This window comes from Rhinolophus hipposideros (genome assembly GCF_964194185.1).
Source record: "Rhinolophus hipposideros genome assembly, chromosome: 20".
NCBI lineage: Eukaryota > Metazoa > Chordata > Mammalia > Chiroptera > Rhinolophidae > Rhinolophus > Rhinolophus hipposideros.
The window spans coordinates 10,530,013-10,550,839 of NC_138066.1; the positions used below are offsets into that span (position 1 = coordinate 10,530,013).

The window sequence follows — 20,827 nt, forward strand, 5'->3', positions numbered from 1 at the left end:
GCAACTGCCAATGCCCGCCACCCACAGATGACAGACAACATATCAGTTGTATAAATCTTCTTTAATTGAGAATGCATGGAGTGGAAACTGGGTCTCCTGGGAGCAGAGCCAGGAGATGGGTGGAGACTGAGCGGGGTCTGTGCGGGTGAGGGGAGCATCAAACCCTCTTGCAACCAGCCAGAAGTAGAAAAAGCCTGAGGAAAAATGACCTGCCTCTGAGCCCTAGCCCCTTCCTTTAGGGCCTCCTCAGTCTACCCTACCCAGGTCCGATCTTTCCTAGGCCTGCTCCTAGCTCTCCACATTGTTCAGAAAAATCTAATCAGGTCCTTTTTGGGTACCTAAAACCCAGCTGAGGTTATAAGATTTAAAGAAAAGCAAGTTCTATTCTGTTAGAAGCTCTGGGAGGTGTATGAGGTCTGGAGCCCAAGAGGCCCTCACCCTCCTTGGCCTGACCTAGGGGAGAGCAGTGGGATTTATTGCTGAATTGGGGTCTCCTCACTGGGGGTGAGGGGGTCAAGGCTATGTTCCATTTGTCCTTTTTATTCTAGACTCATTACCCTAAAGACCTCAGCTTTAAAGGGGACCTGAAAGGAATTCCTGCTGAGGTAGCTAAGTGTTCACGTCCCCCCAACCCAAGCACAGGTCCAATCATGCCATTCTTTTGGTCGCTTCCCCATCCCAGCTTCCCCATTATGAGCCAAGGATTCCTTCTAAAACTCCTGTGCCCTTCTTCAGACTGTGTCACTGGCAGGACCCCAGCTGAGTTGCAGGAGCTAGAAACTACATGTAAAAATAAGGTTAGCATTCTATAGAAAGAATAAGATTTTTAGAAAATTATCTGAGAAAAACAAGTAGTTCTTGATTCATCCAGAACTTAGTTCTTTATGAATCATAGCTGGGTCCTTTCCAGAGCACATCCTTAATAGGTATCACTAGAGAAAGTGGGAGAATGGGTCTAGAATTTACTCTAGAGCAATAATATGGCTATACAGGGCCCAGTTCCTTCCCTGGAGGGAGGATCTGACAGTCGTGGTCTGCTTGTATGTCCTAGAGCTGAGATTCAGAAGGAAGTATGGCTCCATATGTGTCTAGAACACCATGCTCTAGAATTGGGTGTCTCTGGGATAAAAAAGTTAGTATGTGGTGATCAGAGACTGGTCCCAGTTCAGGCCAAGGCCAAGAGCTAGACAGGGCTCAAATCCAGCCTTTCTCTACTTGGAAACCAGGGGTCCATCTGGGTCAAAGAAGCCTGATGGATCCAGAACAGGGCCTGGCAGCATGCCTGCATTCCAGCACAGAGCCTTAGTGCAGAAAAGGCCCTGGCTGGGGTGCCTGGTGTTCCAGAACCTGTCTAGAACAAGGCAGAAGGTGGAGTAAGGAAAGAAGGAAACTAATCCTGAGCTCCAGTGGACCTATAAATCTATGGCTCAGTGGCAATGAAAAAGGCATAGGGCTCTAGGAACTGGTTGACCCTAAGGTGGGGAGTATTTGTGTCCTGCTTCTGTCAGTTTGGGAACCCCCCAGAGCCACCTCAGGAAAAGACTTTGGAGGTGTGTGAGTGTAGAAGGAAAGAAGTGATCAGCCAGGACCATTTTCAAACATCCACCTCTTTGACCTCCCTCCTGAGTCCGAGGATCTAAGGGTCTTAGCAGTTCCTAGCGTCCCTCAGGATAGAGCACCTGGTGAGACCTGGCTGCTCAGTGCATGAGTATGGCAGCTGGGGTGAGAGCAGGGCCAGGAGCAGGGCTGGGAGACAGGCTGTGGCGGTAGCTGGCTCAATGCAAGTGCAGGAGCCTCCAGTCCAAACTCTACATTTCAGGGGGCAGGGGGACTGGAAGGGGAGGTCTCAGGGACACTGTGGAGAGAAGGCTCCCGGTACATGGCCACTGTGAAGGGGAAAGAGAGGAGCAGGAAGGAGAGTTAGGTAGAGAGAGACCTAGGGAGAATCAGAGCACTGAAAGGGCTCCCTTCTCTACACTCATCCTCTGGGAACCCCAACCCACAGTAGGAGAGCTCCCCAAACCCCCAAAGGCCAAAACCTTCCTGGCTTGACCTCTCATAACAGGTGTACTCTTTACACTTGTAGCCCCTGAGCTGTGTGTCACTAACTGTCTATGTCAAGATCAGTACCCTCCCACGTGGCCCCCATTTTCTTCAGTCTATACTCACCCTCCAGAAGCTTGGGCACAAAGTGGGCGGCTGCCTTGGTCTTCTTGACTCTATTTCCTTTCATGACTCGGCCCTCCTTGTCCAAGCCTAGGTACCAGGCCCGGCCAGAACGGCGCTGACGGTAGAGTGCAGAGGCATACAGGACATAGTAATTCTCAAAGACGCACTCCTTAAAGCGACACTCAGCTGTGAAATGTGGCTGAGGAGACAAAGACCCAGAAAGGCAAACACAGAGAGAGAAACAAATAGACATATCACTGGACAGAAGGGAGCCCTGAGAAGAACAAGCCAGGACATAATCCATACATTTCAGGCTGGAGGGCCAACTTCTGAGTCCATGCAGGAATTGGGAGAAAAGGCGGAAAAGGAAGAGTCTTGTAGGCCCCTGGGAGTTAGGAACCAGACATTTGGGGGTCCTAGAGTAAGAAGATACCTTCTCTCCATTCTATTCCCAACCTCTCACCATCTTCCCCTATCCTAAATGACTCTAGGGAAGTGAGCAATAACAACTCTGGAGGAGGTAGGATGAGAAATGGGAACCCTAAAAGGATGAAAAGAGTTGGACATTCAAAGAGCCTGGGGGCGTCTGGAAGGCTGTGTGAAGAGTAAGGATTAGAGGGATGCTAGAGGAGGTGCTCTGGAGTGGGCTGTAATGACAGGACAACAGCAAGAGCTAGAGGAGGAGTCCTGAGCTGCAAAATATCTGTTGTTGAGAAAGTTGTAGCTGGGCAGTCCCCAAAGCCGAGGCCAGTCTGCCTCATTATCTCACCGAGCTGTAGAGCAGCCCCTCAGCATTCATGGCCATGTAGTGACCCAGCTTGGCACTCTGGATGGTGACCACACGGAGCCCCACGGGGATCAGATTGAAGTGGGCTGGGGGTGGAGAGAGGGAGTGAGTATCAGTACCCTAGGCCTTGAACACCCATCTGAGCTCCCCCGATCCCAGCTCCACTTCCTCCCTTGGAAGTCAAAAAGCCAGACTGAAAATAACAGAACCTGAAGCAAGAATAGGATTGTCATCTAACCCCACTCTCCCCCTTCCCACCCAGCTGCTGGCTTCCCCTCTCACTGAAAGAGTTGGTGTCCTCTGGGGTGCCCTGAATGCTCCCATCGGGATTCGCCTGGAGGTAGAAACCCTGGCGGCAGAACAGTTTTGTGACGATGCCTTTGAGCTGAGGCTCTGGAGAGAGAGAGAGAGATTAATCTTTGAAAATGACATCTCTGTTCCCAGAAACAGTCCTACACTTGGTGGGATCAGAGGAAAGAGAGTGGAGGGAAGGAATAGAGTCCCTGGGCCCCACCTCTCTGACCTTCCAAGCAAATTCTCTCACCTCTTTTTGACTCCTGAGGAAACTGGGGTGTGGGTCCCTTCTGCTTCCTCTAACCACCAGCTTTCTAATTTATTTAAATTTATTTAAATGGATTAATTCCTACTCTACAGCTCAACCAGAAGTGGGGGAGGGGAGAGAAGGGGAAGAGGAAGAGGATACATGAAAAGGCAGAGGACAGAGGGAGAACAGGCAGGGCTGCTGAAAGGGCAGTGTGTTTGTGAATGTGGGGGGCAGCAAGGTGACCAGAGGGTAGGGGCGTCCCCTCAAGAGTGGGGGTAGGACTGGGCCTGACGCTGACTCAGCACCTGCTGCTGCGGCTGCGGCTCGCTTGGCGCGGGCCTCGCCTTGGCCCAGCGCCGGCCTGTCTGACACTGACCCATCTGTCAGTCTGTCTGTCAGTCTGCTGGCTCGGGGGCCCAGCCCTTCCTGAGGTTCAGCCTCTCCCCTTCTGGCAGGTAACCTCCTGGGGTGGGGGACATTCGGTACCAAATCAAGGAAATGGGGGGAGGGGCGGGGGAGATGGCGGGCAGGCTGAGTCACGTGGGGGCCCGGTTCCACTCAAAGGGTGGGCTGTGGGCCATACCACTGTGGCAGGCCCGCTGCGGGGGGCGGAGGGCGCAAGGGGGCTACCGCTAGGGAAGTTGGGAGCTGGGCCAGAGGGACTCTCTGCCTGTCGTACCTGGACGGGGACTACACGCAAACCTTCACAACTCCCCTTCCCGGTGGCTTGCTCTCGGCCGACTTCCCTGTACCCCGTTGTAGGTGGTACGACCCCCCAGTCTCAGTGCAGGTCTCCCACCAGCCTTGCACTGTCTGAGTTCCTCGCAGCAGAGGGTCCCCTGAGCTCGTGGGACCTGATTTCGGAGTCGCGTGGAGGGTAACGGAGGGGGTGCCGAGCTCCCCACTTGAAGCTCAGGTCACGGGAGGAGGGCGCACAAGAGGGGCGGGCTGGAGAGGTAGCTGCAAGGACACCCGCGGGAGAGCTGGGGGGGTTGGCGCAGAGCCAGGCAAGCTCCGCTAGGAGTAACCGAGTCAAGGCGTGGAGGAGCGGGAGAACCGGGGCGGGGTCGGAGCTGCCGTAGCCGCAGAAACCCTCGGGGTGACCCAAGCGTCCGGAACCCCCAGGCCCCTCGGCTCGGGATCGAAAGAATCGCGAGAGCCCGCACGTAGGCAAAGGACGATGGGGGTGGGGACCCTGTGGTGGGTGGGGGGCGCGAACCGGAGCTGCGAGGCTTGGGGCCCCAGACTTAGCCCTCAAGCCTTCCCTTTGCATTCGAAATCAAGGAGACTCGAGGTTATGGGCAAAACGTAAGGGAAACTGAGGCATAGACTGGCAGAGACTTTGTTGCCCTGGCCCATCTCCTTTCACTTTCCGGGAGCCCCCTTGAGTCGGGCCCCACTCTTCAGAGCCCCTCACCTCAACCTCCCAGGCGGAGACCCCAGTCCCGGAGACCCCGCCCCAGCCACTCACCCAGGCCGCGGTCCGGCCGCGCGGGCCGTCCCCCACACAGTCGCACCTTGGATAGCAGGATAAGGAGCTGTTTCTGGCAAAGGGACTTGGTGCCTCGGGGACACACGCGCCGCTGCGCGGACACGGGCCGGCTGCCCCCAGGCTCGCGGACCTCCCGCTTCTGTCGGATCAGGCTGCTGGCCAGCGCCGCCATGGCGCCCCGGGAGGAGACACCCCCAAACCGGCAGGCGCTCGGAGCACACTGTGCTCCCCCAGAGAAGCCCGCTCACCACGGCATGGTCTTGACGCTTTCCCAAGACAGCGCCCCACCCACAGGATCTGAGGACAAGCCTCAGACCACCCCCACTCCCAGCCGCCAGCCTCCACCCTTGGGCCCCCTTGCTAGCTCCACTGGAACCAACAGCCTATGTACCTCTCAGTCAATCCCACCCTCGACTTTCACTCCCTACAGAAAGCTCTGCCTTCCCGTTCTTTCCCGTTCTTTCTGTCCCCACTTCCCCTATCCCAAAGCCAAGACCCCCAAAATTTCCAAAATATGGTTCCAATATCCCCAGGCACCTTTCCAGCCTCTTTTGGGGCTCCTGTATGCACTCCTGTAATCTAAAGAGGGTGGGTCCTTAGCTTTGAGGGTATTAGCTCACCACCCACTCCCACCGGGGCCTTGACAATGTCAGGGAAGAACCCAGTCTTGGTGTCTTTGCCACCCTCTAAGTGAAGAGGGTCTCCCACGTTTTTTCACTCTAATACCCCCAAAATTGTGTCTCAGAATATCCAGGCTGTCTCCACTCAGTGAGAAGGGGGTTCCCAGACTGTCTCTGGACAATACATTTTTTCACCAAGTCATCCCTATTTCTAGTGGCACAGGGTTCCAGCTGCTGAGTCTCTTTCCTCACCTTGTTACCCTCTACTCCTTTTGAAGTCACCTCCAAACCCAGCCTTCCTAGTGGATACACCAGGTGGTTGTCTGGAGGGCCCTCTGTCACCTCCAAATAAGGAGCATCCAGGTGTTTTTCTGGCTGTCCCTTAATTTCCTCAGGGACAGCTGGTACTGTTTAGATCCCACGCCCTCCAATCTAACAAGGCCCTTAAGAAAAGAGTGCACCCACGTTGTCACCAATCTTCAAATGTGAATAGGCCCCCTACAAGTCAGAGCGTATCAGAGCTCTCTGCGACAGGGCTTCCTCATCCTCCGGGCGACTGCCTATAGCACCCCTCTCTCTTGCCGACACCCCTCAATCTGTCCTGTCTTGTTGATCCGGCAACGGGTGGCGCTGGCTCCGGTTCCAGGCTCCTCCTTCCCTGTCCCCCGCAAACGGAGCTTCCCCCCACGCCCGGCTCGGCGCCCCGGACCCCAAAAGAAGAGTGAGGGTGTCTCGCAGAGAGCCCTGGTCCGGCAAAGTCAGAGCAATGGGCCTGGTTGCTGGATCAAGCACGGCGGCGGCAGCGGCAGCGATTGTGGGAAGCTGAGGCGGCGGCGACTACCGCAACTCCCCCTTTTTGGAGAGCAGGCCGGGAGGCGGGGCAGGGGGCGGAGACGCAGGGAAAGAGGGGGGTGAAGATGGGCGAGCAGAACCCCGGGGTTCCTTGGAGGCAGGGAGTGGGGACAGTCATAGAGGCAGGCGGAACCGAGGCAAAGCCGCACGTCTCGGGGTTCAGAGAAGGGACAAGGTGGTGACCACTGAGTGAAATCCTGGATGGGGGGGGAGCTAGGCTTAAGATAGATGGAATGGCAGACACCCCAAGAGGGGTAAAAGGGACCCTACTGCCTGGGATGGAGGACAGAACTAAATGAAGACAGTGGGGGAAATAACTGAAGTGATTAGAGTGGGGGACCCGAGATCTAGCCTGGGGTGAAACCCAGCCTCTTTAATATTTCTGCTTTTGTGTGAGCCTAATTGGTCTGTCTCTGGTCTCCATATGTCTCCTTTCCATGTTTTGTCAGTAAATATACGCCCTCGTCCATCCCTATTGATTCCTGAAAAAAAACACGTAAGAATGGGAGGAAAATTGTTGCCAAAGGCTGCACCAGGATGCGAGGGATACTGGTCACAGATTTGGAGAGTGGAGAAGCCAGAATAGGATGACCTGTAACAGGGTTGAGGCGGGAGAAGGGTAGGATGACGGGCCAGGAGGCCTTCTAGAAGGGTACCTTTGGGTCCAGGATTCTTAGTCTCCCAAGCCAGGGGCGCGCAGTCCGCTCCACATTCTGCTAGCTAACAGAAGCACTTTCCACCCTGGTAGGACTAGTCTTTAATGGGCCCCACCTCCCACGCCAGCCAAGCCGCCCCCCTTGCGTGCGGCCTTAGCCTCCTCCACCGCGGCGCACAAGGCCCGGACAGGGTCCCCACGAAGCCGAGCCAACGCTAAGAGCAGCGCTGCTGCTGGACCGTCCCCCGCACAGAGCTTTTGGCCGCTCAGAAAATAGTGGGGCAGCGTCCCAGCCTCCAGCACACGGCTCAGCTCATCCAGCAGCCCGAGACAGCAGGCGCCCGCATTCTCGGGCCGCGCCAGATAGAGGGCAGGCAGTCGCTCGCAAGCCCAGTAGAGCAACGTCCGCAGGAGGTAGGGCGCCGCGGCCCGGGTCCCCGCCACCAGCGGGCGCAGCAGCGCCTGGGCAGCTGCGTGCGCTTGCAGTAGCGGAGCGGGTATGCGCGCCTTGAGCGCCAGCTCCTGGCGGGCGAAGCACAGCTGCCAGCCAGAAGCGCCCCGCCGATCTATGCGGCCGCTGGGCACCAGGTAGAAGGAGGAGGGCTCGGAGGCCAGCGGGCCGGCCCACGAGTGACTCCGAGCCCTATCCGGCCAGCCAGCCACAGACACCACGGGGATCAGGTCGAAAAGTAGGAGGTGGCGTGGAGGCCCTGGCGTAGCCAGGAGAATGGTGGTGAACCCCGCGTGGCGGGCTGCGTGGACCAAGCGCGGGGCACCCGGGACCGGGTACAGGGACTCCGCGACCTCGGCCAGCACAGCAAAGAACCACGCAGCCACCTTGGCGGGGCACAATGTGGGCCACGCCTCCAGAGCCTCCGACGTCTGTGGGACTGGACTATCCACCACTGCTTTGGTGACGTCACCATTAATTTTTTTCAGCGGTGCGGGGAAGCCACGATCGGTTACGTCTTGCAGAGGCGACTCAGGCCCCGAACCGTTACTAGGTGACTTTTCCAAAGAAGACACAAGAGGCTCAGGCTCAGTGACGTAACTGTGTGGCGGGTGCACGGAGCTTTGCTGGTCCTTGGGGCTTTCTTCGCTTTCCGTTCGGTGGATGGAATCACGTCCTCCTGGGACTGGTGGTCCTAGGCAATCCTGCCAAGCCTCTCGGACAGAGATTCCGTGCATCAGCTCTGGGAGGCAGAGCCAGGCGTAACAGGAGTCCATGTCCAGTTGCAGCTCCTGCCCAGTGCAGTCTACAGAAAACACGGGCACCAAGAGTGTGAAGCCGGCGTCGTAGTGAGGTCCCCTAGCGTAGGGACCTAGGGGTGCAGGTCCCAGATCCAGGGAGCCCTCGCGAATCCCGCCGCGAAGCAGCAAGAGCTCTGCTTGGGGAGGAAAGCGGGGGTCCCGGCGGTGAACAAGACCTACGGGAAGAGAAGGGATCACGAAGGCAATGACCCAAAGCCAGGGCGGGGCTGAGAGCTGAGAGTTTCTGAAGGCAGGGAGGGTTACTTACCAAGCAAAGAGAAAACAAAGTTCTTGGCCCGAAGGAGGTCTGGTCCTGGGTTGGGCCCGTCACTCCAGCTCTCCTGCACACCCAGCTCCTGGATAAGCTGGGTTAGTTCCTGCAGCTGCGCCCCAGAGCAGAAGTCGATATCCGTGAGCGGGCGGGCTGGGGCTGGTGGCGGCGGGCCCCACCAAGGGGCACTTCCCCAGACTGCGGAAGCCATGTGGCTCTATCGTTTTCTGTTAGGGAAAACACGGAAGGGGGAGGCCTTGACGGGCCTTTCCTTTGCTGCCGAAAAGTCGCCTCGGTTCTTTTCTCTTCCCGATGCCGAAAGTACCCCAGACAAATCCGCTAATGGGTCTGCAGACAGAGAGCTCTAAATTTAGTCTTGAAAACCAACAAATAAATACCTCCTGGACCGTCCTTGCCCTTTCTCATAAGCTGGTCTCCGCCCCCATGGACAGGTTCATCTGACTCAGCAGGTAAAAAGTAGCCGTTGTGCTCCTTCTACAGAATACAATAGCCAGTCTCCTCCACTGCCTTTTGTCTACCTCCCCTTACCTCTTTTTTGGAAGAGGCTTAAGGTCTGCGGCTTCTCTCTGAGGGGTAGCTTCAAGGGTTGGGAAGAGAATGGATAGAATGATTCAACAGGTAACCTCTTCCGGCTCCCCGCAGGCCACGCCCTTTTCTAAAGATTGTCCGGGTGGTTCCGGGCCGGCCCCGCCTCCGTCATCACTACTTTCGCTCGGGTGAGATCTCACGCTATCCTGGCAGTTGGAATTTGTCTTTTGCGCTACCAGGGAGTTGAGGCCCCTCCCACACATCCTTTCCTGTTCCGCTGAAGTAGTGCCTGATTGAAGTTGTAGTTTCTGGTCAGGCCCATGTAAACATTGCTTGGGATTGGAGCAGAGGGGTAATAGGATGGATCTGAATAGCAAACAATAATGGGGGACATACCCGAGGGCCTGGGGAGAAATAGGGGCCTCTACATGCCATGTGTGAGTAGAGAAGCCCTGGTCATTTAGATCTAGGAGGATCCGTCCATGCAATTATAACTTCATTTTGGAGATGAGACTGCAGCCTAGAAAGGTTGTACATGACTTGTCCAAGGTCAGCTGGGCCAGAGAGGTGTTAGAAAGGGGCTCTACAGCTGGGTGATTTCCCCTTGGAATCCGTGGTGATAGTGTTAGGCAAGAACACACAAAGGACATATAACTCAGGGAAAGGACATATTAGTAATGCCTAACTCAGACACACATGCGTGGTGGCAGGGAAAACATTTTGGAATCTCACAGTTCCTGTGCATGCACAGAAGAGTTATTAAAACTGAAAATCAAGTCCAGAGGAAACTCCCAGCTGAGCTGGGACAGGACAAAGGGAAATAGTCAGGGGAAGGAAATTGTTTTCGGGAACCAGTGCTATCAGGGACACAGTTTAAGTCCAGGATGACACAAGGAGCCAGAATAATAGGACATAAAGATAGGAAACCAGGGACAGGCTCACAGATCAGACCAATCCATTGCTAGACCAGGACTTCTTACATTTCCTTTTCCCCAGGGACTATCTCCAGAGTGAGATAGGCCTAAGTCCATGGTCAAGAGAATTAAGCAAAGACACCTAGAAAAATTAGAGTCTTGTAAAGGAGGGAGATCTCAGAATCCAGAGCTCAATTTGGGCAGCCCAGATCTCAGGAGGTCCTAGTCACTGACAAAGAGAGCTCTTCTCCCTCAGCAACTCAGAGTCCTAAATCACATCCCAGAACTTGGGGGGGAAGGGACAGGTTTCCATACATTTGGTTGTGACCCAAGAGATCGGATCAGGAAAACTGAAGACAGGGCTCTCTCAGAGTCTGGAGTAATCGGGCATCACACATCCCTACATCTTACCTCCTCCCCAGAGGGTGGCCTACGAGCCACCCTAAAAAGAACTAAGTACTCTGGGCTCTGGGAATTTTTAACATGCTGGGTATGGGTGACAAGGGAAAGGAAAGTTCCTCTAAACTCTAAAGCATTGCTGTCCAATAGGATTTTCTGTAATGATTAAAATGTTCTAAATCTGTGCCATCCAGTATAGTAGCTACTAACCACCCATGACTATTGAGCACTTGAAGTGTAGATGAGACGGAGGAACAGAATTTTTAATTTTAATTAATTTACATTCTAATAGCCATGTTTGGCTAGAGGCTACTGTATTGGAAAACTCAGCTCTAAGCCCTTGGGGATAATGGGTTTAACTCTGCAGCTCTGGAGGAGAAGCGGGGAAAGTATAGTTCCAATTCTCATCAGACCCTGTGGTTGGCCAGCGTCAGGAATGGGGCTGGGATGGATGTCCTCAAACAACCACAGAACATTTCTCTTGCTTCTTTATTCCTGATGTACCTTTGTCCCCTCTTTTTCTGAGGGCCTCATCACACACTCATATCCCCACTCGGTGGTCTCCCCTGAGTTGTTGGGTGCCTCTTGGCGAAGGCGCCTGGGAGATAGAGCTTCACACTTGTCCCTGCCCAATCCAAACTGTCTATGGCGGGCATCAAGAACTACATGCCCTATCCTGGTACCTGGCCCAAGACAGGGGGTCTTCCAGTTGATTTTCGGAAACATAGACATCTGGCGATAATTCTGGCAGACTGGAGGAACTGTATCCACAGAGCGGTGCACCCAGTCTTGGCTGCCTGCTCGCCGAGAGGATGGTTGTAGCTCAATTAGTACAGGTACTTCTGAGAAGGTTTGTGGGTCATTGTAGATCACCTGGGCCTTGGAAGGGCAGGAGTTCTGACTGAGTGGGACTGAAGTCCATGGTCCATGCTGCTCTGCGTCCTCCTTCTGAGAAGCTTCCTCAGATACAAATGACTTCATCAGGGGCAGTGTTGACTTCGGGGTCTGAGATGGGCCCAAGACTTGGACAGAGTCAATACCTAGAGCAAGGCCTGGGTTCTTGTGGAAGTCAGGATTTGGAATGAGGCATGAGTCCTTGTGGAGGCCTGATCCCTTGGTAAGGCCATGAGTCTTGGGGAGGCCAGAGTCTTGGATAAGGGCTGGGCCCTTATGGGGACCAGGATCTTGATTAATTCCTGGGTACTTGTCGAAGATAGGGCCTTGGGTAGGTTCTGGGCTTCTGTAAATTCTAACATCTTGGGTAAAGCCACATCTCTTTTTTACTTCATTGGCTTGGATAGGGCCTGGGTTCTTATGGAGGTCAGAATCTTGAGTCAGGCCTGGATTCCTGTAATCTCCTGAGTCTTGGCTAAAGTCTGAGCACTTATGGAGGCTAGAGGTTTGGGCAAGGCCTGGGGTCTTGTGGAGACCAGATTCCTGTGTAAGGCCTGAGGTCTTGTTGACTCCAGAGTCTTGGGCAAGGAAGGAACTATTCTGCAGGCCAGAATGTTGGGTAAGGCCTAGACTCCTAGAGACTCCCAGATCTTGGGCATTACCTCTACTCTTGTAACCTCCAGAATCTTGAGAAGGGCCTGGGCTGTTACGGAGGCCAGTTGTTTGGGAAAGCCCTTGACTTTTGTGGAGTACAGTCTCTTGGTTTCCTTTTGGATTCCTATAGACTCCAGAGTCTTGTGTATAGCCTGAGCTCCTCTGAATATCAGAAGTTTGGGGAAATGGTGTGTTCTTATGGAGGCCAGAGGGTTGGATGAGACATGGGCTCCTAAAAATACCTGCATCTTGAGGAGAACCAAGGCTCTTTTGGGAGCCAGAATCTTGGGTAATGATTGGATTCTTGGGAAGGCCAGAGTCTTGGGAAGGCCCTGGACCCTTGCAGAGATAAGAGTGTTGGGTAAGGCCTGGGAGCTTGTGCGGGCCTGGATCTTGTGCAAGTTCTGGGTTCTTGTGGAGGCCTGGATCTTGGGTAAGGCCTGGGTTCTTGGAAATTCTAGAGTCTTTTAAAGGGCCTGGCGTCCTTTGGAGGCCAGAGTCTTGAGTAAGGCCTATACTCTCATGAAGTTCAGGGGATTGGGGTTGGATTGGGGGTTGGGAAATGGTGGGGAACTGGGGAGGGGTGGGGAACTGGAAAGTTGACTTGGAGGTTGGGGTTTGTATTGAGGTGGAGGGCTTCTGGTAGTTGGTGGGTTGATGACAAACAAAAGGTCTGGGAGAAGCAAGAGGCAGAGAAAAAGTGCATGGTGGAGGAGTGGTGCACAGTGAGCTCTGGGCGCCAGTTGGAGAATGAAAGCAACGTTGAGAAAGTGAATCATCCTTGGAGTAGAGTAGGAATTTGGGGTAGACTGGAGCCTGGGCATCTGTGTTTCTCCTCTCAGAACTGCATGGATGGAAGCTGCAGTAAGGAAAGGTCTTGGGCTGTAAGAACTTGTCTTTGGCATCATTTGAGATCTTCCATTCCATATTCCCCAACTCCAGGTGACCCAGTATGGATCCTGTGGAGGGCTTCACAGTGTCCCCACTAAGTTGCTTTGGTGTTTGTTCAGCTGTACCAGAGCTCACGAGGCCTTGTCCTTCTTGGGGCCTAGAGAGGGTACCCAAGTCCTTTCTGGAATACTCAGCATTCTGGGTGGGGTACATATGGAATAAATTCTGCTTTACTCTGCGGGCATCATAGACTACATGGCCAGTGGAAAGGCCTTGGCTGAAGGCAGTCAGGTTAGAGGGCATAGGAGTTAAGATGTGGGTAGGGGTAGGGGTAGAGATAGGAGCAGGAACTGGTGTCCTAGTCAGGGCCATGGCCAGTGCTGGCGCAGGGGTTGGAGAAGAGATTGGAGCAGGGGCTGGTGTAGAGGCTGGGGCAGGAGTAGTAGCAGGGGCAGAAGTTAGGGGAGGGGTTGGGGCAGAAGTTGGGGGAGGGACCAAGGTGTGGGCATGGGTATAGGTTAGATGAGCACAGGCCAGGTTGCTGGCTTGGGTGTCCCTCTGGGAGTGGTCTAAGGTATGCGAGGGGGCCTGGGCTGGGGTCTGGGCCAGGGTATCAGCTGTGGTGTGCTCAGGGCCATGGACTTCAATGGGGGTGTGGTCAGGGGTGAGGACTGTGGAATGGATCTGTGCCTGGGTGGAGATGTGCTCAGGGGAGCAGGTTGGGGAGTGAGTCCGGGTCTGGTCTGAGTCATAGACTGGGGTCTTAGTCTTGTTCCCTTGGAGCACGTGGAGCGGAACCATATCCAACTTGTTCATCCTGGGGAAATGGGAAGATGTCTCTTGCCTGGAGAGAAAGGTGACTTGGGCCTTTGAGGCTGTAACCTGAGGGGTCTCTCCAGTTCCCATCATTCCCTCCTTCCACAGTCCCCATGAAGTCTCCACGGGACCCTCAGCATGTCCACACTGAGGTGGCATCCAACAGCACCTAGAAGCCCTCTCATCATTCGTGTCTGGTATCCAAGAGTCAAGGTGGTTAGGGTGCCTGAGCAGGAAGCTTGGGCGACGATGGAAGCGAGGAGAGACTTTTGAGCACAGGTTCTTGGGATCCACAGAGCAGCGCATACACATGGGATGGCTGCCTATACAGCTGGGTTGCTTGTCTGCAAGGAAAGATGGGATGGGACAAAGCCTGGGTTACTGAGGGGTCAGGTAGAAGAAAGGGGGCAGGCCCATATCCCCTTGAGTCCATGCTGGGGCCCACTCACCTTTGGGGAAAAAATGATGGAAAAGAATCCGTAAAGAGCTCTTCAGATTCCTCCAGAGCTGAGGGAAGCATGGGAGGGGAGAGTCCAGAAGTAGGGTGAACCCTGAAGTCCAACCTTTGTCTGGACAAATCCCAGCAGCCCTCCCACCTTATCCCCTCCCACCTCAAACTCCAGGGCTCCCCCAACCCTGCTGCTCAGACCCCGCCCTGACCAGAGTCACCACATTGATCCCCACGTTGAACAAGATGAAGGTGCCCAGAATCAGAAGAATTGAGTCTCCTAGGTCCTGGCACTTCCTGGGGTTGGTGCCAGAGCACACTGGAGCTCCGTGGTGGGCTTGCTCACCCATGACCGGGGATCCCAGGGCTACCTGAGCCCCCTGACCCCCACATACTCACTAGGAGCCAAACTCTTCTGTGGGGGAGGGGGAGAATGGGTCATAATGGGTCTGGGGTAGAGGGTCACAATGAGGGAGGAAGAGGAAAAGGAAGGCCCAAGGTTGCATTCCCTAGTAACTGGGTTCAAGTAACCCGAGCCTGGATAGTCTAACAGGGTCCAGAAGTCAGCGCACCTCCCCTCTTACCTATTGCCTGCTGACTCATTCATTCAAACACTCATGTATCCCAGCCTCTTGACCATTTCTGAGACTGGGAAGACCATGGCCTCAGAGCCCTGGGAAAGGCCTGGAATCCAGAGCCTTGGCCTTGTTCATGCCCTTCGCTGGGTTGTGGGCCTGAATCTGCCCAGATGTGGAACCTCCGGGTGTAGAATCTAACCTCAGCTTCTTGTGTGGGTTTGAGCCTCTGAGGTCCCTTTGGGGACAGGGAGAACCTCACACAGAAAAGGTGCCCAGAGACCAGTGGTTTGGAGTCTGCAGCTGCAAGATCTACATAGTGCCTTGGAGAAGGACCAGGAGGGGCCTGCAGGCAGGACTATAGCCACTAAACTAAGGGAAGCAACACACCAAGGGGACACTGGCTTCTCATTTAATGAAGCCAAGGGCAGGGACTCAGTCTGGCAGAAGCAGTCGCACTTCCCACCCACAGACAACCACAGTGTTTCTTGGACTCTGTTGCTCTTTATTCCTCTCCCCATGCCCTGCCCCACCACCCACATTTGCCTCTGGTCAGTTAAGTTTCCCAGTCCGGCTCCTGTGCAGCGAGGGCCTCGAGGTTGAGATGGAAGGTGGTGGCAGTGAGTTGGCCCGTGCTCTGTTCTCCTGCACCTGCCGCTTCAGCTCCAGACTGTCGTATACCTGGTAGTTGGCATTGCCCCCCGGGCTCCGGCTGAGTGGCATGAAGGTGGGTGAGGGTGTGTGGGGTTCAGTAGCCTGGACTTCGGGCAGGGGCTGGGAGGAGTGGGGGAGTAAGGCTGAGCTGGGAGCCAGGGCCTGTTGGTATGAGGCCCCACCCAACACGGTGAGGGAGGTAGATGTGGTCAGAGGGTGCCGAATGGGCAGTGCCTCAGACCATTCGGCCATGTGGCGCCGTACCTCACGGGCATCTCGGGAAGTGTAATTCAAGTGTCCTGTGGATGGGTGGGGGCTGCGGTTGGGCAGGCTATAAGCCTGGCTGGGGAGGCTCCGTCGGTGGGACTGGGGGGAGTAGTGCTCCTGGGCCTCGGGCCGGGAACCCCGGGGTACCAGGGCAGATGGAAGCTCAGAGCCTTCCAGACCACGCCGCTGCTGATCGCAGGAGTCATACAGTAGCTGGCCCCCTGAGGGATAAGAGCTTTGCCCCCCAGGGACCCAGGACGGGTTAGGGGGCAGCCGGTGGGGTGGCGGTGGAGACGAAGTCCACTGCTCAGCCTCCATATTGCCCCAGGTGCGGGATTGTGAGCAGTGGGGCCCATAGGACTGCAGCCTCAGTTCTGATTTGGCTTCCACACGCTTGGGCATGCAGCGCAGCTCCGGTGAAAGATAGAGAGAGGGTGGTGGCAGGCTGGCCAGGATCCCACCCTGTCGGCCCCACAGCCTCATGTTGGAGGGCAGCCCCTTTCGTTGATAGAACCTTCCCCAGCGCCCCCGTGGGCACTTGGGATGTGGGAAAGACAGGTCATAATCCTCTTCCTTCAGGAAGGAGTGCAGGTCCTCCTGATCATAAGAGGGCATTGGCCGCGGCCGTGACATCTTGTGGGTGTGATGTGGGCTATGGAAGGGTAAGCAGTTTTTGGGGAATTGTCTGTGGTTCTTCCGACTCTTCTGGTGGCTGCAGGGGCGATGGCGGTTGCGAAGATGGTGGTGGGAGGAAGAGTAGCAGCAAGTGGGTGGGGCCATCTTCACTTCTACAGGGTCCAGGGTGCAGTGAATGTGGACATCTTGGGCCCTGACATCTTTGGGGGAACTTTCACAAGTCTGCAGGATTTCCTCTGGGGGAGGCAAGAATCCATGAGGTCAGGGCAATTGTCAGAAGAGTTTAGGGTTGGGAATGCTGGGGCCTGGGTTTCTGGGGCTGTGATGGTAGCAGGGTGGGGATGGGGGTGGGGGGCGTCCCCTACCTCTCTAGCTGCCATACTTACTTTTCTGATTAATCCAATTGATCATCTTGTCTAAGGCATTCCGGAGCCCATGCCACATCTGGAGGTGGAGTGGAGTGGGGTGGGAGTGAAGGCCAGGCTCTCCACCCTCAATCCCCATGCCCCTCCCAGCCAAGACTGCTCTTGCAGGTGAAAGTGCAGGCTGCAACTGGCTCCCGCCCTAAGCCCTCTTCACCCTTAGGGATGGTCCACAGCCATCACTGACCACAGTTGCCACATTGATCCCAATGTTGGTAAGAATGATGAGGCCCAGTAGCAGGAGTAGGAAGTCCTCAGCATTCTGAGGACTTCCTTGGTATTGATTGCAGCACCCCAGGGTGTTATACCAGAGCTGGTTTTCCATGGTGGGGGGGTCCTAGGGCCACCTGGGCCTCCCCGCCCCCCCCACCGGCCCCGACCCACACTGCACTCATGCCAGAACCTGAGGACACCTGCCAACTGGTGAAGGAGCCGGGTCATAATGAAGCACATTGGCAGGAGTCACAGAGCAGAGGTGGCAGCTCTTTTATCCATTCAATTGGCCCTTTATTAGGCCATCTCTGCCCTTGGCCCAGTCTCCAGATATCCCCGAGTTCAGCCTGTCCCTTTGTCTCTATGAGAGCTTGCTTAACTGGACACCTGATCCCTGGTTTGTATATATGGTAGCTACAGTAGTAAGACAGTCTTCATAGGGATTGACTCATGAATAAAAGATTTCCTTTATTTCATTGTTCTTTTGAGACATTGTGGTAGCTTATGTAGCCTGTTGGTACTCCCCATCTATGCCTACTTGGGGCTAGCATCTAGGGTGACTAGAAGGATGGGTAACAGCAAGAGTCCTCTCTGAGATGCTTCGCTGTACCATTCCCTTCCTGTCCTGTCCATTTCCCTGTCGTAACACTTCTAGCACCTACCCTATCCACTTCCTGGTCAGGGATTTCAGCGCTAGGTGTTGGTGGTCACTGAGCCCAATAGCGCCTTTGCTTCAGAGTTAGACTGACTTCCACCTTGCTGGGGTTGCTGCCTCTGGCAGGGAGCACTCCTAACCGTGGTTTCTCTCCTTAACCAACTCCCCTCCCACTGAGTCATGCCTCCAAGTTGAAAAACTACATGAAAACTACATGAAATTCAAAAAGTACAAAATAGATGTGATGTTGATACGACAATAGGAATCTTCTATTTAAATCAGGTTCATTATTGGGTTCTTGTGAAAGGGGTACTCTGGGGACAAGTCATTTGTTTGCATAATGAACAACTCAGCAGAAATAGAGGAACAGCCAAGGGGCATTTCCCATCAAGGCTCCAAATACATAGTAGGTGTTCAATACATACTCACTGAATGGAATCGGCTTCAAAAGAACAATGATGTTATCTAAACGAAAATGAACAGAGAAGCATTTAATAAAAGCCCTATCTGCTCACATTTCAGGAACCCATCTGGTATGAAGGTGAGGTCCAGCTCCTTCAGCCTGGGTGCACTCTCATGGCCTTTTATTTTCTAGTTATGTGTGTGATTACTTGTGTGTGATCCCAACTGTCGAGGAGTAAGGGTAGGGCCTGGGTTTCCCTGCTCTCCAGTGGATAGAATATTCTGATGAGTTTACATGGCAAATTGAGGAAGATGGGAGGCTGATGGACCAGGCTGACTCAGTGGCAATGGGAATCTACCTGTGGAAGCAAAGGGATGGAGCATCTAAAGCTGCGAAATTGATCTTTGGTGTCCATGTGACCGTGAATAAGTCACTTGGCCTCTGAGCCCGAGTCTTCTCATTTGTGACATAGAGGTATGAATCAGAGGAGTGAAGTCACAAAGGGCTGTGATGTTATGATGAGGCAGCCCTTGAGATCATTGAGGGAGTGTCCCTAATATTTCGTCCTCTGCTCCAAACCTGCTAGTGTACAGGAACTTCAGGTTCTGACTGGGAAACTGTCAGCACCTAGCTAGCTTCACTCTCAGTGGTCCCCCCAACACTTCACCTGTAGCTGCAGGCTAAACCTGGGTTCTGGCAGGAATCAGATCTCTGAGGGGCTAGAGCCATGGGGATGAGGGTATCCCCTCTAGTGCAGGTCTGCCTACTGATCTGGGACAGGTTTGGTGGCGGAGGGGGGGGCTTCTCTGGGCACTAAAGGAAACAGGGTAGAGGCTGATGGGAACCCTGGAACCTAGAAGGGCCTGGGAATGGGCTGAAGACAGGGTTGATAGTGAGGGTGAGGCTAAGAGGTTGATGAGGACCCTCAGGGCTCTCTCTCCCTGGCTCTCTGTTGCCAGGGAGATCATTCCCTGGGCAACCAGGGCTTCTGGGTGCTGTGTGGCACCCCCCCACACACACACTACCACAAACCACCTCCTCTCTTTTTCTTTTATTCTCCCAGTCACCTCTCTGTCAGGGGACGGTATACCCAGTTCCTGCCTGCCCCCTGAGCAGTGTTGGATCCCGAGACCACGGGGTAACAGTGGGACAGGGCCTCCACCTCCTGGGTCAGCTCCCGGAGCCGCCGCCTCACATCACGGGCATCGTACACTATGCGGCCTGAGGAGCGACGCCGGGGGATATCTGGGACGTTTGCTGGGCCCCGGAAGAGCGGCAGAGCTGGGGGAGCTGGTGAGCACTGCTGCTGCTCTCCTTCAGCCCCCATGCCCCCTCCACTGTTCTTGTGGCTCAGGACCTGTGGGCTAGGGGGCGGAGGGTTCACAGGGTACACATAAGCCTCTAGGCCCAGCTCTGACAGCATTTCTCTTCTGAGGGGCCTTCCCTCTCTGGTCTGCTGGAAGCGGATGGTCTGGGGAGGTGGCACAACAGCATCCTGGGCCCAGGGAGCCCAGAAGCCCTGGTTGGATTGAAAGCCTTCCCAGTCTGTGGAGTGATCCCAGTTGTGGGAGCAGTTTGCTGGGTGCTGATGAGGGAGCCTCCCCTTGTCATCAGCGTCAGGGGCCCACGCTACTGGGTAGTGGGCACGGTGTGCTGATGAGCGTCGATGGCGGTGACGATGACGGCGAGTGGGTGGGGGGGTCACAGTCATTTTCACAGGGTCCATGGTGCATCGAAGGTGGACTGCAGGGGAGTTCTGCTTCCGGGGCTGCGTCTTCCTCCCAGGTGAGGATGACTTAGAAGCTTCTGTGGATCAAGGAGAGGTGAGAAGCTGGGGAGGAGACTGGCTCCTACAGGGGATGGAGAGTCAGGGTGCGGGGAGAGAAGCTGGAGAGCTAGGGGGAGAGAAGGGAGATCCAAAGGGGACAGGGCCAGTTTAGGGTTAGGGCTAGAACGCTGGTATCTGCTCTTCCTATGTCCCAACGCGCAGGCTCCACTTACCTTTCTCATAGACAAAACAGCAGAACATGCGGTGTAAAAAGCCACGGAGTTTGTGCCAGAGCTGGAGGAAGGACACAGTGACCCCAGGCCAGCCCTCGATACCAGGCCTGCCCCCCCAGCCATCCTGCCAGCACCCTCCCACCCAGGCCTGCCCTGACCAGCGTCACCATATTGATGCCAATGTTAATGCAGATGATGAGGCCCAGCAACAACAGGATGGAGTTGCCCAGGTCCTGGCAGTTGTTGGTGTTGGGGCTATGATACGAGGCCCACCTAGACCGTGGCCACTCAACCATGGCCATGGGGGTCCCTAGGGCCACCGGGGCCCTTAGGCCCCCAGCCCACTGTGCCACAGTACCCACCAGCCTGCCTGCCTCTCCCAAAGGCTCCTAGGGGTAAGCGGGTCACAATGACGCTGGGGCTCTCCCTCACAATGTGCCAAGAGGGAGAGTCCTGGGCCCAGACCTTCACCTTGCATGCTTCTCCTGTAGCCAGCCACCTGGATCAGCCCCTAGGCCCTCGGGTCTGTCTGGTGTCTGCATCCATCAGCCCCTTTGATCCTTTCCTACACCAGGCTCTATGCTCTACACAGGTATGGGTCCTGATCTTAACTTCCTAAAAAGCCCCATTATCATGGCAACCTTACCCAGCACCCATTCTTCCTTTCTCTAGGACCTCTATTCACTGGAAAGAGTTTTGGGTGCGGACCCCCTCCTCCTTCACCAGCAGTCACTTCCCCAAGGCTTGTTTCTTCAGAGCCCCTGCCCCACCTCCTAACATCACAACAGGCACAAT

At 55.0% G+C, this 20,827-nt stretch overlaps 5 protein-coding genes across 8 annotated transcripts; all 5 read right to left on the minus strand.

The window, feature by feature from the left end:
• Nucleotides 1–43: 43 nt before the first annotated feature.
• FGF11 (fibroblast growth factor 11) lies at nucleotides 44–5,270 on the minus strand. Its single transcript, XM_081029761.1, has 5 exons — nucleotides 4,972–5,270; nucleotides 3,239–3,349; nucleotides 2,939–3,042; nucleotides 2,170–2,368; nucleotides 44–1,886 (listed from the first exon to the last, which is right to left on the minus strand). The coding sequence occupies exons 1-5, from the start codon at nucleotides 5,162–5,164 to the stop codon at nucleotides 1,816–1,818; spliced, it is 678 nt and encodes a 225-aa protein (XP_080885887.1). The 5' UTR covers nucleotides 5,165–5,270; the 3' UTR covers nucleotides 44–1,815.
• Nucleotides 5,271–6,811: 1,541 nt separating this feature from the next.
• TMEM102 (transmembrane protein 102) lies at nucleotides 6,812–9,427 on the minus strand. 4 transcript variants are annotated; one of them, XM_081029725.1, is made up of 3 exons: nucleotides 9,191–9,427; nucleotides 8,639–8,868; nucleotides 6,812–8,546 (listed from the first exon to the last, which is right to left on the minus strand). In XM_081029725.1, the coding sequence occupies exons 2-3, from the start codon at nucleotides 8,850–8,852 to the stop codon at nucleotides 7,222–7,224; spliced, it is 1,539 nt and encodes a 512-aa protein (XP_080885851.1). In that variant the 5' UTR covers nucleotides 8,853–8,868; nucleotides 9,191–9,427; the 3' UTR covers nucleotides 6,812–7,221. The 4 variants fall into 4 exon arrangements, with proteins under 4 accessions (XP_080885851.1, XP_080885852.1, XP_080885853.1 ...); XM_081029726.1 differs by having other exon boundaries at nucleotides 8,639–8,989; nucleotides 9,191–9,424; XM_081029727.1 differs by having other exon boundaries at nucleotides 7,096–8,375.
• A 1,565-nt stretch (nucleotides 9,428–10,992) lies between these two features.
• SPEM3 (SPEM family member 3) lies at nucleotides 10,993–14,556 on the minus strand (the record flags this gene model as incomplete). The annotated part of the gene is made up of 3 exons (XM_081030165.1): nucleotides 10,993–14,102; nucleotides 14,208–14,265; nucleotides 14,419–14,556. 3 exons carry the CDS (start codon nucleotides 14,554–14,556, stop codon nucleotides 10,993–10,995), a joined length of 3,306 nt encoding a protein of 1,101 aa, XP_080886291.1.
• A 777-nt stretch (nucleotides 14,557–15,333) lies between these two features.
• Nucleotides 15,334–17,088, minus strand: SPEM2 (SPEM family member 2; the record flags this gene model as incomplete). The annotated part of the gene is made up of 3 exons (XM_081029753.1): nucleotides 16,948–17,088; nucleotides 16,725–16,782; nucleotides 15,334–16,574 (listed from the first exon to the last, which is right to left on the minus strand). Exons 1-3 carry the CDS (start codon nucleotides 17,083–17,085, stop codon nucleotides 15,334–15,336), a joined length of 1,437 nt encoding a protein of 478 aa, XP_080885879.1. The 5' UTR covers nucleotides 17,086–17,088.
• Nucleotides 17,089–19,094: 2,006 nt separating this feature from the next.
• Nucleotides 19,095–20,444, minus strand: SPEM1 (spermatid maturation 1; the record flags this gene model as incomplete). Its single annotated transcript, XM_081030166.1, has 3 exons — nucleotides 20,191–20,444; nucleotides 20,033–20,093; nucleotides 19,095–19,837 (listed from the first exon to the last, which is right to left on the minus strand). Exons 1-3 carry the CDS (start codon nucleotides 20,332–20,334, stop codon nucleotides 19,095–19,097), a joined length of 948 nt encoding a protein of 315 aa, XP_080886292.1. The 5' UTR covers nucleotides 20,335–20,444.
• Between the last annotated feature and the right edge of the window lie 383 nt (nucleotides 20,445–20,827).